At 39.0% G+C, this 21,498-nt stretch overlaps 1 protein-coding gene across 1 annotated transcript in view; it reads right to left on the minus strand.

Moving 5' to 3' along the window:
• Positions 1–21,498, minus strand: part of tango6 (transport and golgi organization 6 homolog (Drosophila)) — a 35,134-nt gene that overhangs the window by 12,353 nt on the left and 1,283 nt on the right. The window contains exons 2-14 of the mRNA XM_053622973.1: positions 14,859–15,514; positions 12,851–12,964; positions 12,632–12,764; positions 12,177–12,283; positions 11,030–11,192; positions 10,699–10,772; positions 9,251–9,363; positions 8,988–9,176; positions 8,770–8,896; positions 7,883–8,077; positions 7,254–7,388; positions 2,625–3,299; positions 282–339 (exon numbers count right to left, since the gene is read on the minus strand). Coding sequence (XP_053478948.1) covers positions 282–339; positions 2,625–3,299; positions 7,254–7,388; positions 7,883–8,077; positions 8,770–8,896; positions 8,988–9,176; positions 9,251–9,363; positions 10,699–10,772; positions 11,030–11,192; positions 12,177–12,283; positions 12,632–12,764; positions 12,851–12,964; positions 14,859–15,514 — 2,739 coding nt within the window. The remainder of the gene's footprint in view (positions 1–281; positions 340–2,624; positions 3,300–7,253; positions 7,389–7,882; positions 8,078–8,769; positions 8,897–8,987; positions 9,177–9,250; positions 9,364–10,698; positions 10,773–11,029; positions 11,193–12,176; positions 12,284–12,631; positions 12,765–12,850; positions 12,965–14,858; positions 15,515–21,498) is intronic.

Consider the following 21,498-nt stretch of genomic DNA (forward strand, 5'->3'; position numbering starts at 1 on the left):
TGACTACATCTCAGGTATGACTGATTAATCCACGTAAGCCTCTGCTGAATAAAGTAGTAAGAAAATCCATATGGATTCATTTAGATCTTAAGACAACTTTGGTGTGAGTCTGGTACCAAGGCTATTGTTTACTGATGTTTCATGCTAGTGTGGTAAAACCTGACATTAATTCAATATAATAAAGAATTTATAACTGACACTCACAATTTTACTAAATATTGTACATTATGATGTGGCCCAATTACCCCAAGCATTTTTCACTTAACATCAGACCCCCATACCTTGAATGGCAGAAAGGTACACAAATGAGTCTTCATGCTCCAGGTTCTCCAAAAATATCTAGAAAATACAGATAAAGCTTCATTAAACACTGTGACAAAAATTAACTCAAAGTAATAACTTGTTTGTTTATCCTTACAACAGTTGAGCACGGCACTAGCTCAATTCTCAGTACATACTTAAGGTAAACGAAATAATGAACACAAATGAAATCCACAAAACTGGCTTTAATTGCTTTTTTATGGCTTGAGGTTACTGAAGATTAGAAAACTAATGCACTAATGTACTCTTTTGCAACCAATATAAATTCCAAATACAGATAGCAACTATTATATGTTTGATCATTTTATACCAACCTTGAATTTATTATACAGCATTCCACTCTTTACCATTTAAAACCATTATACTCATGCACCGACACATATGTGTACTACCATATTGACAAAATTACAGCTTCAGTAAAAAGACAGGATTTATACAGTAACAGTAAACACTCCATTCAGTGTCAGAGTGTGTGAATTAGATGTGCACAGGACTTTGTTTATCCCACACCTGCTCCGAAAAACAATTCTGATCAATCCCACCTACTCCTGTATTTATTATATTTGTATCCACCACTGATATTTTATAATGAACTCAGCTGGTTCTATTTCTCCAAAATCTAAATAAAAAGTAACCAGAATGACCCTGACTGGCAGTGGAGTAGGGGGTGGTTTTTGGGTTTGAACCCCCTTGAAATATTCTGAAAGCTCTAAAAGCTTATGTGTGGGTGGTTAAAACAATAACATTCAATCCAGTTGACTATATGTGTGTCAAATAACATGTTTTGCACAGTTATTATGCTATACTGATGTTCATAAAAGGTCATCATTATGAATCCATATTTAAACGCCTCAAATGTCAGGCATCCTTTCATTTGATTAATTACATTTTACTGGCTACCATCTGCTACGATGAGAAACAAATTTAACCAATCAGGATCAAGCTTCTTCCCCGTTTCTATTTGAAATCTTAGCTCAGGGATACTAAGGTGACAGGAAGTACAGGAAGAAAAACAAGGGTAAATCTGGTTTTATAAGATACAATGTTATTTCTCGAATATAACTAGCATCTCATTTTAAACATTTTCATTGGAACTGTCATAAAGGGATTTCATGACAAAATTATTAATATGGGATGACTGGTTGATGATCACCACTCCTACTACTTCTGGCATCCATTCAGAATGCACGAGCATGTCAAACTTTTCAATATAATTGTACAGATCACTCTGTGATTTTATTAATTTCCTCATGACCCCCTGAAATGAATTCCAGGCTATGCCACTGCTGACCAAAGAATTTACTGAAGATTAATATAGGAACTCAGTAAACCTGTGCAGCGCTTTTATGGCAGTCTGATACACTTCCATGTTAACAAACATGGTCTTTCTTTATCCCATGAGTTCTTTATCTGTCTGCCTGCTCCCGTTCACATGAAACTAAAAAGAAATTGTTGGGTCCTGAAGCACACCTCTATGGAGTACCCACAGCAAGGAATCCCATCACACAGAATATTAGATTAGTTACAGGATCGCAAGCAATGTCCAGTGGACCCTAGCCTGGCTTTAGAGTATTTCATACCAAAGATCTCCACTCATTCATAAAACATTTGTAATGCATCTTTCCCTTTATCACCCAACCAACAGCAAAAGGAGGTGAAATGGTGTGCCCCTTTTAAAAGGACCAACCAGTCAACCAGTGTCTATTACACTACACAAAACCCAGGTCAAAATCAATCAAAAGGAAAATTGTATTAATATGGTATTAATTACTGAATCCAAGAACCTACACCTGTTGCAAAAATCCATCCATCAAGCACTGTGAAGGAATTCAGTTTTTCTACCTTTCAGCAAACGTTAAATGACAAATGGTAAACAGTCTACACTTATATTGCATTTTTTTTAACCTTCTGCAAAATGCTTTATACTGCTTCTCATTCACCCATTCACACACACACAAATGGTAGCAGAGCTGCCATGCAAGGTGCTAGCTTGACATCGGGAGCAACTTGGAGTTCAGTGTCTTGCCCAAGAACACTTCGGCATGTGGAGTCATATGGGCCTGCAATCAAACCACCAACCCTATAATTAGTGGACAACCCGCTCCACCACCTGAGCCACAGGTTCTAAGCAGAACCCATTTGAGAGCGATAACTGCTACCAATCAAAGAACCCTTGAGGAACACCTTTTTTTCAAAGAATATTTGCAATGTACTATAGACTACAATAGACCTATTAGGCCAAGCATTCACAGACTCTGACATGCAAACACACTCATCTGTTTTCTTTCAAAACTCAGACTCACCATCAGAAGCTTGTCGCGGGCCTCTAGTGCCTCTTTGTTTCCCGCTTTTACACACTGGGTGAGTGCCCGCAATGCGATGGCCCGGGTGGGCACATTGGGGTCACAGGCCTCCAGCAGCCACTCAGAGAAGACCTTCTTTGGAGTGGGAGCAGTGGGAGAAGTGGAAGCAGACGTGTGTGTGCTGGCAGCAGGCTTCGGTCTAAATGATTTTCCATTTCTTTCATCTCTATGCTGAAAACTCTGGGCCTGCTCCCTTACTTGTGCAGATGTGCTAGCTGTGCCAAGATGTGCTGTATTTTGGGAATGTGAAGGAACTGAGGCAGTGGACTGTGCGTTCCCTGAACAGCAGGTAGATGTAACTTTAGATGACTGTTGACTGACATGCAGCTTCTCAATGTTTTGACGAACAGCTTTTGGGCTCTCTGAGGTTTCACTAGGTTTGACAGGATTTCCTTTGTTCTGGCTTGGTACCTGATTCTTTGTTTTAGCATAACCACTATGGCTGTAGCATTGGGCAGCATTATTCACAGAGTCTGACTGATAAGCCCCTCGTGTAGCTATGGTAGCCCGCAGATCTGATGCCAGTTCTTGGATCACCGGCTCTGGGTGCTGCTGTGAAATCTGTTCCAAAGGATCCAGCAGCCTAGCCATGGAGGAGTAGTCCTCTGGACTCAGCTGAAAAGAAACACAACCCTTTACCTAGGAAACAATTTTATACATGGATAAATGTTAAGAGCAAGTGCCCTACTCTAAGGTGCTGTTAAGTTTAAGGGCACTTTCTCATCTGTTAGACTGTTTGAGTAAAATTTATTGAGTTTTTGGTTTGTATTTAATTCGTCCGATTTGTTTTCACACTGCACAAATTTAAATAAGCCATACGAAAAACATTTGCTCTTGAGGCATACTAACAAAAGTATTTCATTCACAGGTGAGACACGACAACAAACAGTGCATCCGGAAAGTATTAAGCGCTTCACTTTTTCCACATTTTGTTATGTTACAGCCTTATTCCAAAATGGATTAAATTCATTATTTTCCTCAAAATTCTACAAACAATACCCCATAATCACAACGTGAAAGAAGCTTGTTTGAAATCTTTGCAAATTTATTAAAAATAAAAAACAAAAAAGCACATGTACATAAGTATTCACAGCCTTTGCTATGACACTCAAAATTGAGCTCAGGTGCATCCTGTTTCCACTGATCATCCTTGAGATGTTTCTACAACTTGATTGGAGTCCACCTGTGTTAAATTCAGTTGATTGGACATGATTTTGAAAGGCACAGACCTGTCTATATAAAGGTCCCACAGTTAACAATGCATGTCAGAGCACAAACCAAGCCATGAAGTCCAAGGAATTGGCTGTAGACCTTCGTGACAGGATTGTATCGAGGCACAGATCTGGGGAAGGGTACAGAAACATTTCTGCAGCATTGAAGGTCCCAATGAAGCACAGTGGCCTCCATCATCCGTGAATGGAAGTTTGGAACCACCAGGACTCTTCCTAGAGCTGGCCGCCCGGCCTTACTGAGCGATCGGGGGAGAAGGGCCTTAGTTAGGGAGGTGACCAAAAACTCGATGGTCACTCTGACAGAGCTCCAGCGTGTCTCAGTGGAGAGAGGAGAACCTTCCAGAAGAACAACCATCTCTGCAGCATTCCACCAATCAGGCCTGTATGGTAGAGTGGCCAGACAGAAGCCACTCCTCAGTAAAAGGCACATGACAGCCTGCCTGGAGTTTGCAAAAAATCACCTGAAGGACTCTCAGACCAAGACCAAGACAAGGATTGAACTCTTTGGCCTGAATGGCAAGCATCATGTCTGGAGGAAACCAGGCACCAGTCATCACCAGGCCAATACCAACCCTACAGTGAAGCATGGTGGTGGCAGCATCATGTTGTGGGGATGTTTTTCAGCGGCAGGAACTGGGAGACTAGTCAGGATCGAGGGAAAGATGAATTCAGCAATGTACAGAGAGATCCTTGATGAAAACCTGCTCCAGAGCACTCTGGACCTCAGACTGGGGAGAAGGTTCATCTTTCAACAGGACAACGACCCTAAGCACACAGCCAAGATAACAAAGGAGTGGCTACAGGAAAACTCTGAATGTCGTTGAGTGGCCCAGCCAGAGCCCAAACTTGAACCTGATTGAACATCTCTGGAGAGATCTGAAAATGGCTGTGCACCGACGCTCCCCATCCAACCTGATGGAGCTTGAGAGGTCCTGCAAAGAAGAATGGGAGAAACTGCCCAAAAATAGGTGTGCCAAGCTTGTAGCATCATACTCAAAAACACTTGAGGCTGTAATTGGTGGCAAAGGTGCTTCAACAAAGTATTGAGCAAAGGCTGTAAATACTTATGTACATGTGCTTTTTTTGTTTTTTATTTTTAATAAATTTGCAAAGATTTCAAACAAACTTCTTTCACATTGTCATTATAGGGTATTGTTTGTAGAATTTTGAGGAAAAGAATGAATTTAATCCATTTTGGAATAAGGCTTGGAATAAGGCATAACAAAATGTGGAAAAAGTGAAGCACTGTGAATACTTTCCGGATGCACTGTAAGTGGAGTCGTCGTGAGGAGTGTAATAAATACATACACAAACAGACACTCGTAGTGACTGAACTTACTAATATGGACAAACACTGAGCGTATTAACATGACATTAAAATGTTGGCATATTGCACTATGCTTTTGCATTATACCAGTTATGTAATCAAGGGGAAAAGAACTGTTGTGTTGTCAAAAAACAGCTTAATGCCTACTGATTTTTCAGAGGTCAGATTCAATTCATGTTCAATGAAACGTACATGAAGAACAAAAATCAATTTCTCTCTGGATTACTGATGCACTTAAACGTGACAATACGAGCACCCATTGTAAATCTGAACAATTACAGGTATGATATTTGACATCAAATCCTTCTTTTTATTAACCTTTCTATAAAGCAAACCAAAAAGTGAAGATTTGATTTGGCCCAATCAGTGAATCGTATTCTGGTAAACAGGCCAATTAATTTTAGTCTTTACCAGGTTTTAGTGGTAGGCCTTATCCTCTCTGACCTCAACTGTCTGGATTGTATTGTATTGCAAGGAAGGAATGTGAAATTATTATTTTTTTGACTGTGGGCACTGGCTTATCTGCTAGAGCAGAGTAAAGAAAAACAATTGGTGCAAAGACAGCAAGTAAACTGAGGTGAATATGACATTGGCGGTGAGCACCAAAAGGAAGAGAAGGAATTAGAAGGAGGTTTGTATGAACAGTGGGTACAGGGTAGCATCTTTATGTATTTTCTATGACACTAGTCGCTCTACCCAGCAAACAAAACGTGCTTTCGACGAAGTCAAGCGAACCCCCGCCATTGAAATGAAAGCTACAGTTAGTCGAAAAGAGGCTTAAAAAAATAATTGACGTCAAATATACGTAGAAAAGAAGCTTGAACAATTTTAACATTCTTGAAACGCTATATTACTTGGAAATTAAGCGAAAAAAAAATGATTAATGTAGTTACTGCTGTGTAATTTCAAAGAAATATATCTAGATGTGATTGTTCACTAAGATTTATTTTAATGAAATTTTTTGATAGCGTATTCTCCAATTACGGGAATACGAAATCTCTTGCATAACATACGAAGCTAAGCACGCGCATGCGCAGATATCGTCCCTAAACCATGTTGGATTTCATTGTACATATAGGCTGTATCTTGAACTGGTATGTTTGTGTTATATATGAATGGATTGTTAAGTAGATTATACTCTAGGCATGGTTTCAACGATAAAATGCATATAAAAGTGTCCCCGTTTTACGGCTTGAAAGCGGCTTGATTATACGTCATATCAACCATGATCTTTGCGACTTTTCGCCGACTATTCGGCGTCGAATTGTTTGCTGGGTAGGCACTAGTTTTTTGCATGTTTAACTCTCAATCCTGGGTAGAAGCAGGAAAAATAATGATAGTGATAAAATGGTGTTGCCTGCAAATACACTCTGGGTATGGTATTGGTGGGATTCAAACTTGTGACTGCCCAAAGATCTGGCAAAAGATTTTTTTCTGTTGAGCCAAACGTGAGCCCATAATCAACTAAACAGTGTGTTTAAAAATAAATAAATTAATTAATTAATTAAGAAATAAGACGCCTATAGGAACTGGAAGACTCAATGTAAAAGTAAACATGTAACCAAGCATATGTTTTTAAGGCAAATAATCATATAACACCAAGAGCTGCTTAAATTAAAAATCAGAAAATATAAAACAAAGAAAAAAAATATGAAATAAATCAACTTCAGGCCTGATCCTCTCCAAACACCTGTGAACGATAGGAAATGTATTTTCATGCACTCTAAGTAACATTTCTATTTTGTGTTCTTCTGCGCAGGTGGCCATAATACATCTTCAGCTTCACAGCTGTGCCTGCAACTTTGTATCACTTGCTGCAGCTGAAACGATTTAAGGATACGTTTTGTTATCACTGAAATCGAGCTGCACTGCAGAGGCCATCTCTTTCTCGTAGATTTGATGGTTGGTTGTTTTGATCCAGTCATGAAATTCACTTTTGTGTTCATACCTGCCTAAACACACCATTCTGAGGGGGTAAATGCAGCAGGGTTGAAGGTGAATGTACTATACCTGCGCAGCTCCAGACAGCAGAGTGGCCACCAACCCCATTCCCATACTCAGAGTCTGACTCTCAACTGAGCTCTCTGAGCCATGTTCTAGACCCACACATGCCCTCTGTAGCATGGCCTCTATGAAGCTCACAACCTAGACAGAAAGAATGAGGGATACAATGAGAAAGTATGTTTAACATTATTAGACACATACTCATATATTGAGATGAAAATTGCCTGGGTGGCTGCATGGCTCTTGGCAACCACAAAATGTACAGGACACTTTTTTCCCCAAGAAAAATAGTGATATAGAGATATTGGCAAAGACCAATAAATTCTGTGTGCTGTTTTTAAGATTAAAATGCATCATGCGTCACTCCCAGTAGAACCTTGCCACAAATACAGATACAGTCACACAAGGACAGATGACTGTTCTACAAAAAGAAGCTTAAATGGCCAACAAAAACAGAGCAAACAAAGCTGCTAACACCAAATTAGGTAAGGAATTACCAAACGTTAGGTATGGACTTCTGATCTAATTTGGGCACTTGTGGTCTATCCAGAATTATATTATGAAGCTCAATATGGCCTAAACGGTTTCATCTAACTCTGAAGCATAAATCACCAAGCACAAAACCAGTCACACACCTGGGTGGCCTTACGCAGTAGCTGTGTGTGTGGCAGAATCTCACACATAACAGCCAGAGTCTGTAGGAGAGCCAGCCTTTGACCATAGCCACTCACACACCCTGTGAGGTGTTTCTCCAACTCCAGCAACGTCATGGAAGATGTGTCTACTCCCTTTTCGGGCTCCTGCTGCTCTGCTGCTAAGTCTGTCAGATCCTACATGGGGGAGAAAAAAAAACCTGGCTTGTTTATTTTTGCACTATTTCTGTCTTCAAATTCAAACAGAGTACCTACAGGATAAAACCAGTCCTACTTCAGTGGTGTGTATTTGTGTTTGCCCTCGATATACCTGTAACAACTGACATCCTTCATACTGAACTGGTAGGTTGTATTAATATTATCCACCCACTAATCATAACTGCCTACAATGTACAAATATAAAACAGTTTTTTGTGCTTTTTTTTTTGCAGAAAACTACTTGAATTGGCAAAATTGCAATTGCACGAAATTGTTTTGCACAGACTTTCACAGTGATGTTTGTTGCCAAATGAGACCTTTTAGCTGTATTCGACACACATCAATCGAAGAGGGCTTTGGCTGAATGCGTGTTGTGATGACGTCACATGACGCGTCTTGGCCCAACTATGTGGAAAATCTTCCTCCGAATACTGCAGAGTTTCATTGATTTTGCGTTAATTTCTGCGATCGCAAAATCCTGGAGGGACTGAATATGAAAAGAAAATACCTTCTTACATACCTGAGTCTATTTACAACAAAAAGATGAAGATGTGCTCAGGGAAGTTATTTACTGCTTAATTTAAAAGAGTGTAGTTTGTAAAATATGAAGATAAATAAAAATATGTGATGTGATTTATACCACTGTTAATGCCACTCCTTTCAAAACATACCTGCAGGAGGGAAAGGAAGAATTCTCCAGGCAGGTCGGTGTCCTTCATCTCAGCCAAGATCTGTATAACACACTCCACTTTCCACTGATCCCCTGACACTTTCTCATACAGAGCATCATCCTCATCACTGCGTACATAAGACAGACCAAATGATTCGATATTTTGGAAAATCTACTTCAGTGACATGATATCACATCATAATGCTGCATCTCGGTCACCTGACTGGGTCTTTTCGGGTGAGTCTGACGCCTCCTTCACTGCCAGGTGAGAAATGGTATCCAGATGCAACACCACCCCCACCGCCATTTCCACTCCCCTGCATGACACACAGGTGTTTGAGCAGTAAAAGTACTGATGACTGCTCCACATGAGACAGGTACCACTGCAAGATTTCCTGACAGGGGGTGCTGTTGAACATAACATTAGGGCACTTAGGATTAACAAATATTTTAATATTATCATAACTCAGGCTTTTACTGACCGTAGGTGAGAGACATTTTGTTTGGTGTAACAAAACAGGCTGACGATTGTGGGAATTACTTCCCCCAGAGCACTTAGCAGTATTCCTGATGGGCTGTTACCCACCACATAGATCTGTTAGAAATGAAAAATGTTATTATTAATAGTATGAATTTATAAATTTACAAAAGAGTCCATTTCACAGTTGCAACACCCAGGTAAGCTTGTACTATAAAGAAATAAAGCTCTTAGATAGGATGAAACCTAAAGCCACAGAATGCAATTTTTTTAAAATCCATAGAACCAAATAAGACAAATTATAGAAAAATAAGTATGAGTGACATTTCGAAATTGTAATAAGTATTTCTGTTAAATCCCCCAGTGAGAATGATTATTATTAGGAACATCTTTACACCTACTGATCCAATTATCCAAACAGCCAATCACGTAGCAGCACAATGCATAAAATCATGCAGATACAGGTGAAGCACTTCAGTTAAAGTTCACATCAAACATCAGAAGGGGGAAAACTTTATCTTAGTGACTTTCAGTGTGGCATGGTTGTTTGAGCAAGACAAGCTGATAGTACTAAAATGGTAAATTGCTGATCTTTTGGGATTTTTCTGCACAATAGTCACCCGAGTTGACCTAGAAATTCTGTGGGCAAAAATGCTTTATTGAGGAGAGATGTCACAGGAGAAGGGTCAGCCTTGTTTGAGCTGACAGGAAGGCTACAATAACTCAAATAACCATTCTTCACAACTGTAATGAGCAGAAAAGCATCTAAAAACGCACAACATACCGCATTTTCAGGCGGATGATAATTTTCTACATTTTCTCTCATTTTCTACACGAGCAGAAGACCTCATCAGGTTCCACTCAAGTCAGCCAAGGACTAGAATCTGAGGCTTCAGTTGGCACAGGCTGTTAGGAACTGGGCTGCTGAAGAGTGGAAAAGACCAGGTGATGTTTTTCTAATCTTTAATTATCCAGTTTCATTGAGTCTGTACCCAAACCATGCCACGGTCACTGATGAGACTTTTTCTCCATTCTGATGTTTGATGTGAACATTAACTAAAGCTCTTGAAATGTATCTACATGACTTTATGCGGTGTGGCCGCCACATGACTGGCTGATTGAATGCAGTGGTCAGTGAGTGTATATACAGATGTACTAAATTGCAGCAAGCAGCTCAGTGCACATTTGACAGCCAGACAGAGAGAGACAGAAAAACAGAGAATGTATCTGCACCTAAGGGAGGTGAATAGTAGCGTAATAGCTACATTGTTAACATTCTAGAAGTAAAATCAGTAAAACAAATGAAATCTTCAGAAAAATCATTAAAATAGTAGTTGATCATCCAGCTCTACAGGAAGCATCTGGAAGTTGATGATGCTAATTAAAATATTTTAATAGAGTACTGTGATTTCTGATATTGCAAACATGACCCAATAGTAGTAAATTTCTCACTTTGTACACATCCTCCACACAAGAGGTCAGCTCAGACTCGGGTACTACCTCCTCTCCTGTAACATATGCCGCCTCTAAAATATGAAAAAAGAATTACCAATGTAAAATATTAAGAGGCAAAAACAGTGTGACGCTTCTATTCAGGACTGAGAAGATTCAATGTACACTCGAGTGAAGGTTTACAACACACATATACATTGATTCTCTGGCACCATCAATAACATAACTGCAGGTCTTGCTGGACATTTTAACAGCAGAGAAATCTATACTCAATCAGTCACATGCTATTTAAAGAAAACTGCTGTCTTTACATGCATCCACACACACAGACCTGGGACTGATGCACAGTGCAGTAGGGGTAAGAGGAGAGGAGACAGTAAGAAGCGTTGGGCAAACTCAGGCTGATCCTCCACCATGGTGAGCGCCACCCTGGTGGCCACTCGCTGGAACTGCAGTGCTGTTATCTTGTCCTTGAAATGGAGAAGATCTAGAACCTACACACAGCACGGTGATATAATTAGAGAATAAAAGTGCAAAACGATTCCAAGTGGTGAGAATATCAACCCAAAATATTAGAGTTTCTAACTCCTGAATTATATATCACTGAAACCAGCCCACCTCCTACTGAAAGATGGGTGCGTATGACAAGTGGTGCGACCCTAGATGGGAGTTAAGACATAATTTTTACGTAAGATAGCCGTGTTGTGTATTTTGTGACTCTTTGGCTCATCATGTTTTCTGCATTGACATGGTGCAATAGCAAAGTAAATGATGGATGTAGTATTGCTGCATGTGACATGACATCAGAAACAGACTAAACAAACTATAAGTGTGTCTCAAATTACACACTTATGTAGTATTCTAGACAACTTTTATGCATACTGTTTACATACATACATACATACCTGAAAGCATGTCCCTACTTACTAGCCTTCTAGGTCAGGGGTATCAAATATATAAGACCAGCATGATAAACATTCTAACATGGCCACCAAATGAATTTATTCAATTTAATTATTTAAAATCCTTTTGTGTATCGTAATTGAATTGAAAAAAATTGAATAAGTTTCAGTTCCAGGATTTAACACTACAAAATGTGGGGGATATCAAAGCTGGTGAATAATTATGCAAGACAGTGTGTTTTTTTTTTTAATGAATTGCAGTTATGTATGTATGTATACACTTACCCTACACTTTATTAGGAACACCTGTAGTATAATACACCTGTATTATCTAATCAGACCTGCACTCTAGCATTTATACCTCATAATCTTCCAGATTCACATTAAATACAAAGAATGTGAACAATGGCACTCACATAGTGCGCAGCATAGCGTGTACGCACATATGCATAGTTAATCTTTATAACGCAATTATTCTAGTATAATTCAGGTTTATTAACTGCTGCTTGTTTTTAGACAAGCCATGCCATTTTTCACTTGAGTAAAGTGAAAACCAATCTTTAAACCAATCTTTACCTGTGGGCACACTTGACTGTAATAACTCTCAGCAGAGAGCGACTGTTGGGGGCAAGTCACCAGTATCTTGGCTACAGCATCACATTTTCTCCAATCTGAGTCTCCACCTAGGGGACAAAATAACGGAATAAAAGTCTTGAGGTAATTCAATACATAAATCAACAAATCATATAAACATGTAAAACCAAATATTATATTAAACCCACATTTTTTCGAATTACTTAAATGAATTTTAAAAGAGCACTTTTCCCCATCTGTAAGTACAGGCTGTTACAAAAGTGTGAAAAGCATTTCAAATCAATCACAGCCTTAACTACACCACAACGACACCAAAGATCTTTAATGATTTTCTGAATTTATTTATACTCCAACATCTACTAAACAAGATCAGTGCTATTACTACACACTACAGCCTGCTCAACACCAACTCTAGGAGCTTGACAACAACATCTTACATCCCGATCCCTCCAAGATAGCTCTGACCACCGCTTGGACCCCGTGTGGCTGCATCAACCTCTCAGAGAGCAGCTGACCACAAAGACGCCTCAACCAGGGGGGAGCCTGAGGCAGCCTGGAGCCTGGAACCACCTGGAGCCGTACACCAGCATAAACAGTGAATAGGGTACACTACTGAAAAATTCAGTTCAGAAAAGAAAAACAGTCAAAGTTCACACCTTAGGGCCCCCTTGAAGAACCAGCAGTTCCTTTATAGCAATTGGCTGATAAACTCTTCCCAGAAGACTCTGAAGTTCTTGTTTGCACATCTTCCGCTCTTCCACAGTGAGGCCCTGTGAAAAAAAAAAAAAAACATTATTGGAAAAAAGTCCAATGCTAACAGAGGTTGAGTTGACAACCCCAAGAATCAGCTAAACAATGCAATTGTCAAACTGCGATCTTTGCCTCCTTTCAAGAGATTTTCTTACTATGTCTCTGATTGTATTTGAAGGGTGGATTCTGGAATCCCCGGCCCCTTCAGTATATATCCGTTGAGTGATTTGTAATGAGTTATTAATCTACCTTTATCTTTCAAAATATCAAATGATTTGAATGGCTTCTTCAAGCTTATGAGGTTTACTACTACATGTGAGAAAAGCACTTAACACCTGTTAAAAAAAATAACTAAATTTACTCTTCTAGCTGACCATGACAGCCCAGGTCATTGGGAGTCACTCAGGCCTCTGCTTACTATTGACTATTCTTAATTAAAGCATTTACTTTACTTTTCATCTTCTATCATTAGAGAATAATGACAAACATTGTCTGAACTTCTTACTGAGAGAAAGTATATCTAATCAGTTTGTTCTGGGAAAGTTTCCTGGTCAGAGCTAGAGCTTGACCAAATCCAATCTTGAAGAACCTGTGTATCTGTATGTGTGTGTGGGGGTGGGTGTGTGTCAGCACTCTTGTCACAGGATGTTGGGAGGTTTGTCACAAGAGGTTCGGATATCTTGACTCCTAATCTTCATTCATCATATCTGATCCTTTGGCCTTTAACTGTAAAATCCCCTACATACTTAATGGCATTAACCAGTCAAACTGACTTGTGTGGATCAGCATCCATCTGTGACTTTTTTTTAAAAACTTGTTGGTTTTCCCCAGGGTGATGAATAACAATGGATTATTTTGCAACAATGGGACTTTGTGTGTGTAACCTCATATTCAGTCAGTTACAAATCAGGAATAAAAGGGAAACAATAAAAAAAAAAAGGAAACAATACATTTTCAGACGACTGAGACAAATTTAAAAATATATAGACTTTTTTCAAGGGTGACAGTTTATTTCCATTTATTTTAAGTAATTTTTGGGGGATCGATAATTTGGCCTCATTGGGCGCAAGGTTAGAATACACTCTGACTGGTATGCCAATCCATCAAAGGGCACAATGCACACATGCTGTAATGTATATTTTCTGCAATAATCATAATTTCTCAAGGTGCCAATAATTCTGGAGCAGACTGCAGTTAGCCGTTCAGTTTTGACCTACAACAAGGGGCTCCAGCAAAGTCTCTGACTTTGAAATTATTATCTGTCATGTGAAAAATCTGTGTACACTATGACAAATCTCCTTGCAATGCCACACACTAGTGCAATGCCATACACTAGTGGAACCAATCACAAAACTTTAAATTACAACGCGATACACGGAAGGATGTTTGGTATTGGACTTTAACCAAGACAAAATACAAGACAAGCATTCTTTTAATGACAAAAGAGGAGCGATTTCACAGATATTCATAGATGGACACTCTCTGGTCTGATTATTGAAGTGACAACATGGCGTCTTAAAAAATTTAAGACAATGAAAACAGAATATTTCATAGAATATGTCTGGACAGAGAAGTATTTGCTTAGTCTGTAAGTTCAACACAGATGTATCTCATCTTTTCAGAGTCCATGGCCATTGTTGATAGCATGTTTAAAGCCATAATCTAATCATTCATTTAATGTATTATAGTATTAAAAGGTATTAGGTCATCCCATCCATACACATGTACAGTGGGACGAAATATTGTGCCTCCAGTATCATAATGACCCATTTCCGACAGTAGAGTGCATATGTACACAAGATTCTACAAAGTGCAAATAGTGAAACTGTACAGGAACAGCAATAATAATAAACACTTGGAAAAATCTATCTTAAAAATAAACTGTTAACACATGACAATTTTAAGTAATATTACCTTATTAATCTCTGCACTGTCTCCTTCAGGCCGATGAGGCTGATACCCTAACTGGCAAAGTGCTGCCATCAGGTCACCCAGGTGGCGAGTAAAGACCAGAGTGGCCAGGGACGACAGTGCAGCCACCTCAAGAAAAACGGTAGTGGTTATGAGAAGCCTGCGTTCACAGGGTGGGGCCACATCACGATGCACTGCTCCCTCCACAGCAACCCCAAACGCAGAGCGCAGAGCCAGACTCACCCCCACTCCAGGTACCAAGTATGGACACAGGCCCAGGGTGACAAGAAACTGTAGCACGGTGCCTAAGGTCTTCTGTTGAGCTACACTAAGGACATCCGGAGGTAATGGCGGAGCTGCCTCTGGAGCACAGGGGTTTGGAACAACAGGACTTGAGTCTCTGTTAAAAGCCTCCACCAGCCTGCTGAGGTGGCGCGACAAGCAGAGCAGCAGAAGGAGGCATTCCTGTACAAAGCTCCAGGTTAGGTCCTCAGTGTGAGCACAGAACCACTGTGTCTCGCTCCTCACTTCCTCCAGTAAACAGCGGGCATCCTCCAGCTCTCCGCCATCTAACATTCGCTTCAGTTCCAACTGGTTCCTCTGGAGCGCGGACACAAGCACTTCCTGTTGGGTTGTTTGTGCACCAGTCGAATTGGCTTCTGTTAAATAGATAAATAAATAAATACGGTCATATTAGCAAACTGGCACTAGTTTGACTGAACTGTACTACACAGATGTCACTATAGCTGGGTGGGAGGACCATGGAGAATTAATGTGCCAGATTAATCTAATAAATAATTACAGTTCAGTGAAAAGGTTTGCATCCCCTATGGAATCTGAATGAAAAAAGATCCTCTAGTTTACAATTTTTCCACAAGTAAAAACTTTCCAGAAAGTAAAAATGAAATGTGTCTGAATCTTACAACAAGAACTACCACTTAGGAGTTCAGAGGATATGAGAAACTGGAGGCAGTTACAGAGGCAAAGGCATGGCACCCAAATAAATATAGAATATTTATATAATACTCAGAAAAGAAAATGCTAAGCATGTAATTTAACACACACTATTTGGCTTTTGTCACATTTTGTAATAATAAAAGAATAAAGAACAACTACAGAAAACTGTAAGAGGTGTAATTGTGCTCAAGCTTGTTCAGTTATGACAGACAGTCAACTTCAGAATTACTAGCAAATCTCACAGAAAAAGAATATATATAATGAATAACACGTGTGGAGTTTTGTGTGTTCTCCCCAGGTCCATATGGGTTCCCTCTGAGGTCTCTGATTTCCTCCCACCTACCAAAAAAATGTCAGTAGGTAGATTGGCTACTCTAAATTGCCCCAGGTGTAAAGGTGTGTGTGCAGCATCCCATCCAGAGTATATTCCTGTATTGGGTCCAGTCTTCCTGGGATAGGCTTCAGATAAGTGGTAAGCAAAGCTGAATGAATTAACACATGCATTAAGTGATATTTCCACCTTAAACATAGCATGCCAAAACTAAACTATTAACTATCTTTTCAAACATAAAAATGTTTTAATGGCATTTTTATGTAATTTATCTGTAAAACACTTGTTTCAAAATTATTGGCACCCTTTCAAATAATAGCTGTGAAGTGCAGAACAGTCCAGAGCCTGTACTGTCTATAAAGGTTGGAGACTTTAGTCTTGGCCCACTCCTACATGCAGAAAATGTTAAGCTCCCAGTGTTTTCCCTAACATAAGAAAGATTGTTTTTGCGTAGCACCTTAAGCCGAATGAATGTAAAAAGGCATTTAGGCGACATATCAGAATTAATGTAAAAGCAACGGTGAGAGTTCTATGCGCTGACAAAAAAAAAATGCAGAGATGGAATGATCTCAAACGGAAAGGTAAGTTTCTCTGTACCATCAACTTGGGATGGTAGTCACAACCATCAACCCAGATAAGCATGTTGCAAGCCATCGATAAGGTTAACCTCAAAGTATAAATGAAGTATAACTAGGCAGTAATTCTTGTGGATGTTAATAAAAGCGATAGCAGACAGAGAAAATTTATAACTAATGTGGCCCATTTTACAACTAATGAAATTGCTAACTTACGCAAGATATTCATGTACTGAATTAAGTTACGTTAGCCAGCAAAGATAGTTAGTTGATGTTACATAAAGATACCTTGAGTGAAGTGTTGATATCTAACATGGTTTGGTTAGCTAAAAGAAGTTAGGTTATGTTCACATGTAACATCTTTTTCTGATTAAAACTGTTGGACAGAGCGTTTTTCCATATACATAAAAAAACAAAACAAAACAAAAAAAAACGCTATAACAAAATGCAGTTGAGAGTGACCCAAAAGAAGTCCAGGGCGTTTTTGAAGCACGGTCTAATCCATAGGATTATTATGTAAAATCTTTTTGCTTAAAAAAAAAAGATGTTACTTTTCTTTATGTCCTTTGGCTGCATTTTTAAAATAATTACATATGCATTTCAACATGTTTATTCTTCCTATGCATACAAGTTAGGTGGAGGGGGTCTCCCTTTAGTCTCCTCTTCAGGAGGTAAAGTGCTGCGCAAGTGGGTTAAGGTCTGGTGATTGATTTGGCCAGTCTAAAACCTTCCTCTTTTCCCCCTGATGAAGTCCTTTGTGGTGTTGGCGGTGCTTTTTGGGTCATTGTCTTGCTGCATGATGAAGTTCCTCCCAAATAGATTGGATGCATTTCTCTCTGACCTGGCTGACAGATTGTTTCTATAAACTTCTGAATTCATTCTGCTGCTACAATCATGAGTTACATCATCAATAAAGATTAGTGAGCCTGTTCCAGAAGCAGACAATTTTTTCAATTCAATTAAATTTTATTTGTATAGCGCTTTTTACAACGGTCATTTTCTCAAAGCAGCTTTACATAAATATATAAACATGGGATACAGATTTTAAATGTGTGAATTTATCCTTATTGAGTAAGCCGGTAGCGACGGTGGCAAGGAAAAACTCCCTAAAATGTTAAGAGGAAGAAACCTTGAGAGGAAACAGACTCAGAAGGGAACCCATCCACATCTGGGTAACAACGGACAGTGTGAAAGTAAAGGAAAGTTCAATATGGTTTTATATGAAGTCTGCTTGTTGAAATAGTCCACTGTTCAAAGGAGACCCGAGTGCAAAACTGCATGTGGTGACTGCAGTCCCAGGACCAAAGTAGCAACTGTAGTCCCAGCAACCACAGTGAGAATGTCCATCTGGAATTGGAGTTGATGAGAGCTCCATCCAGAGGTAGGGCATCCGAACGGATCCGGAGGTCCAGAGAGCAGAAAGGATCAGGATCACTTGCATCTCCATAAAATCATGTGTGTCTCGACAGAAGGAACGAGGGAGAGATTGTTAAGTAAGACTGTGCTTTGTGTTAAAGAAAGTCTACTCATTGTAAGCTTTAGTAAACAAATACGTTTTAAGCCAGGACTTAAACACTGAGACTGTGTCTGAGTCCCGAACACTAATAGGAAGGCTATTCCATGGAGGATCATAGAAAACTAAAAGTTTGCTTAGATACTGCGGCGCAAGACCGTTTAGTGCTTTATAGGTCAATAATAGTATTTTATAATTAATGCGTGATTTCACTGGGAGCCAATGCAGTGTGGATAAGATCGGGGTGATGTGGTCGTATCTTCTGGTTCTAGTTAGGACTCCTGCAGCTGCATTCTGGACTAACTGGAACTTGTTTATGCTCCTACTGGAACATCCAGACAGTAAGGCATTACATTAATCTAGTCTAGAGGTGACGAAAGCATGAACTAATATTTCTGCATCATGTAGTGACATTATATTTCTTATCTTAGAAATATTTCTGAGATGAAAGAAGGCTATCCTAGTAATATTATCTACATGAGCTTCGAATGAAAGACTGGAGTCAATAATCACACGAAGGTCTTTAACTGGTGCACATAATGAAACAGAGAGACCATCCAGAGTAACTATGTGATCAGAAAGGTTATTTCTAGCCACTCGTGGTCCAAGTAAAAGTACTTCTGTCTTATCATAATTAAGTAAGAGGAAGTTAATAAGCATCTACCGTCTAATGTCTTTTACACATTCCTCAACTAAGCAGTCATGCAAGCCCAAGTCATGACACTTCCATACTTGACTGATGAGCTTCTATGTTTTGGATCATGAGCAGATCCTTTCATTCTCCACACTTTGGCCTTTTCATCACTTTGGTAGAGGTTACTGGACTTTACTGGCTCATCTCTGTATTTCTTTGCAAATTCTTATGATTATTACTGCTGATGAGTGGTTTGCATCTTGTGGTATGGACTCTATATTTCTGTACTTGAAGTCTTCTTCGAATGGTGGATTGTGATAACTTCACCCCTGCCCTGTGGAGGATGTTGGTGATGTCTTTGACTGTTTTTTTTTTTTTTTTTCACAGCAACGTTTCTGTCATCAGTTGCTGTTGTTTTCCTTGACTGATCTGTTCCACGTCTGTTGCTCAGTACACCAGTGGTTTCTTTCTTTTTCAGGACATTCCAAATTGTTGTATCGGCTATGCCCAATACTTTTGAGTTGAGAGTTTCCCTCTTTTCTCCCACATACTGTTGTTTGGTCTTCATGCAGATTTTATCCATTTTTACCAATAAATGCAGTCTTCAAAGGCAAAACCTGGGGCTCAAACAAAGAGTAGACATTCAGAGCTATTAATTCTTTAAAACAATTAATTTAACAGGGCACACCTGGGCAGCAAGAAATACATATCAGTCACGTGCTCCAATAATGGGGGGAGGGGGGATTCTGATATATCGTCTCATATTCATCTTTTGATCTCAAACCCAAATGTCTTCACTGTATAGCAAAAAAAAGAATTGACTTTGCTGTTCCAATACTTTCAGAGAGTTATTGGTCAGTGATGTTATTTGCTCAAATAAATAGACTTTTGAATATAAATACAATAGGTGTTGCCAGCTTTCTTTCACAAATACTTTCCAAAAGAATGTGGAAAAAAATGTAACTTGAAATTTCCTTTGAATAATTTCAATCCCCCCCCCAAACCACCACCATCCCCTGGAGCCGAGACAGCACCTAAGCCCTCTGAAAACCTAGGGGAAAACCCTGGCTCCTTTATATTCCTAGTTAATTCGTGCATTTATTTTTTTGTGTTAACTTTGAAACTTGAAGGAGGAATCAAGTAAATTCTGCAATTCTGGAAAGTTCTTTTCTTGTCTCCTTCACCACCATCTTCACTATGCGGAGAGCCTGGAAAGCATTTCTAAGCTTTATAGTCATTTGAAACAAATTTTTTTATTGTGCTTAATAATATTTTTAATTGCTAATGTAGTTTTAAAATCCTGTATCTGCCAGTGTTAGGTCAACACTCATCTGTCTCTTTTTGTCTTGAACGCTCTTTGGATTGTGATGGATGACTAAGGGATTTTTTTGTGTGCGCAACCACATATTTGACTAAAGGCAATGGGGATTCTACAGTGTGTACTGAAAGTACATAATTCTACAGTACATGTACAATTTAATTTAGATTACAATTTGTATGTATTTATTTAAATGTATCTTTAGGGGTGTCACCCATTTTGTTTAAAGAACAATTGTTTGTTGTCTGTATCTATATTCAGTTGTATTGAGTAGTCCATACTCTGACCAAGTACAAGCATATTCAAACTCAAATCCTCCTTCACTACTGATTCAACCAAACGCTGTCACTGTCCATCTGAAGCATACTGTTTTGTAGATATGATTACATGAGATACATAATAAACAAGAAAAACAACACAATTAACATGCAACTAATAGCATTATAAGCTCTATCAACATACAGAAAGATATCTCTGCCCCAGTGGCAACTGGTGAGCTTTACACTTATTTGCAGTATTTACGAATTACAAAGATAAAATATGAAATACTTGTGTGTTAAACTGTTTCAGAAAGACTCAACTAACCATTAATGCAGTTCCAAGTGATTCCAATTGGTGCTGATACATTTACGTTTTAGATATCATTGTTTCAGTGGCAGTAGGTTACAGGGTTTTGCCCCTTTAAGAGATCTCTCAATCAGCATAATCAAACAAACGAAGAGCGCACTGTCCAGTGTACACCGAGATGTAAAACCCACCCACCCAACTTTGTATTAATGATGTATTAAAAGCCCATTGTCCAATGAGCATTCATCTGTGTGCCCATTAAAACACATCGCGCTTGAATCTCTCATAGGAGCCCATAGAACCATGGCATTTCTAGGTTTCTATCAGAGCTGTTTAAGAGGCTTCAAAGGATATTTTCATGCAGACTGCACTGTGCACCAAAAACAGTCTGCAATTAAATGAACAAACAGTGCAATATTGCAGGGAGATATTTGATTAGCTAAAATATTGAAGGTCACCAAGAGTGATGAATAACAGACAATTTGGTCAACATTTCATTGCCGCATTTTAATGAAATTTTAGGGGAAGTCGGACTTCCTGTTTTGTCATAAAGCAATCACCTGTGCTCTGACCACATACATTATAAGTTCATGACTAGGCTGAAATAAAAACCTAATACACTTTCAAGAATTTCATTATTTTATGACTTACATAAGCAGTTTATTTATTTATTAAGCCTTTTACTAATTTTTACACATTCAATACTCTCATCTAAATGAAAAATAGCCCTATATTTTTTACCACTAGA

This window comes from Ictalurus furcatus, chromosome 4, assembly GCF_023375685.1.
Source record: "Ictalurus furcatus strain D&B chromosome 4, Billie_1.0, whole genome shotgun sequence".
Lineage (NCBI taxonomy): Eukaryota > Metazoa > Chordata > Actinopteri > Siluriformes > Ictaluridae > Ictalurus > Ictalurus furcatus.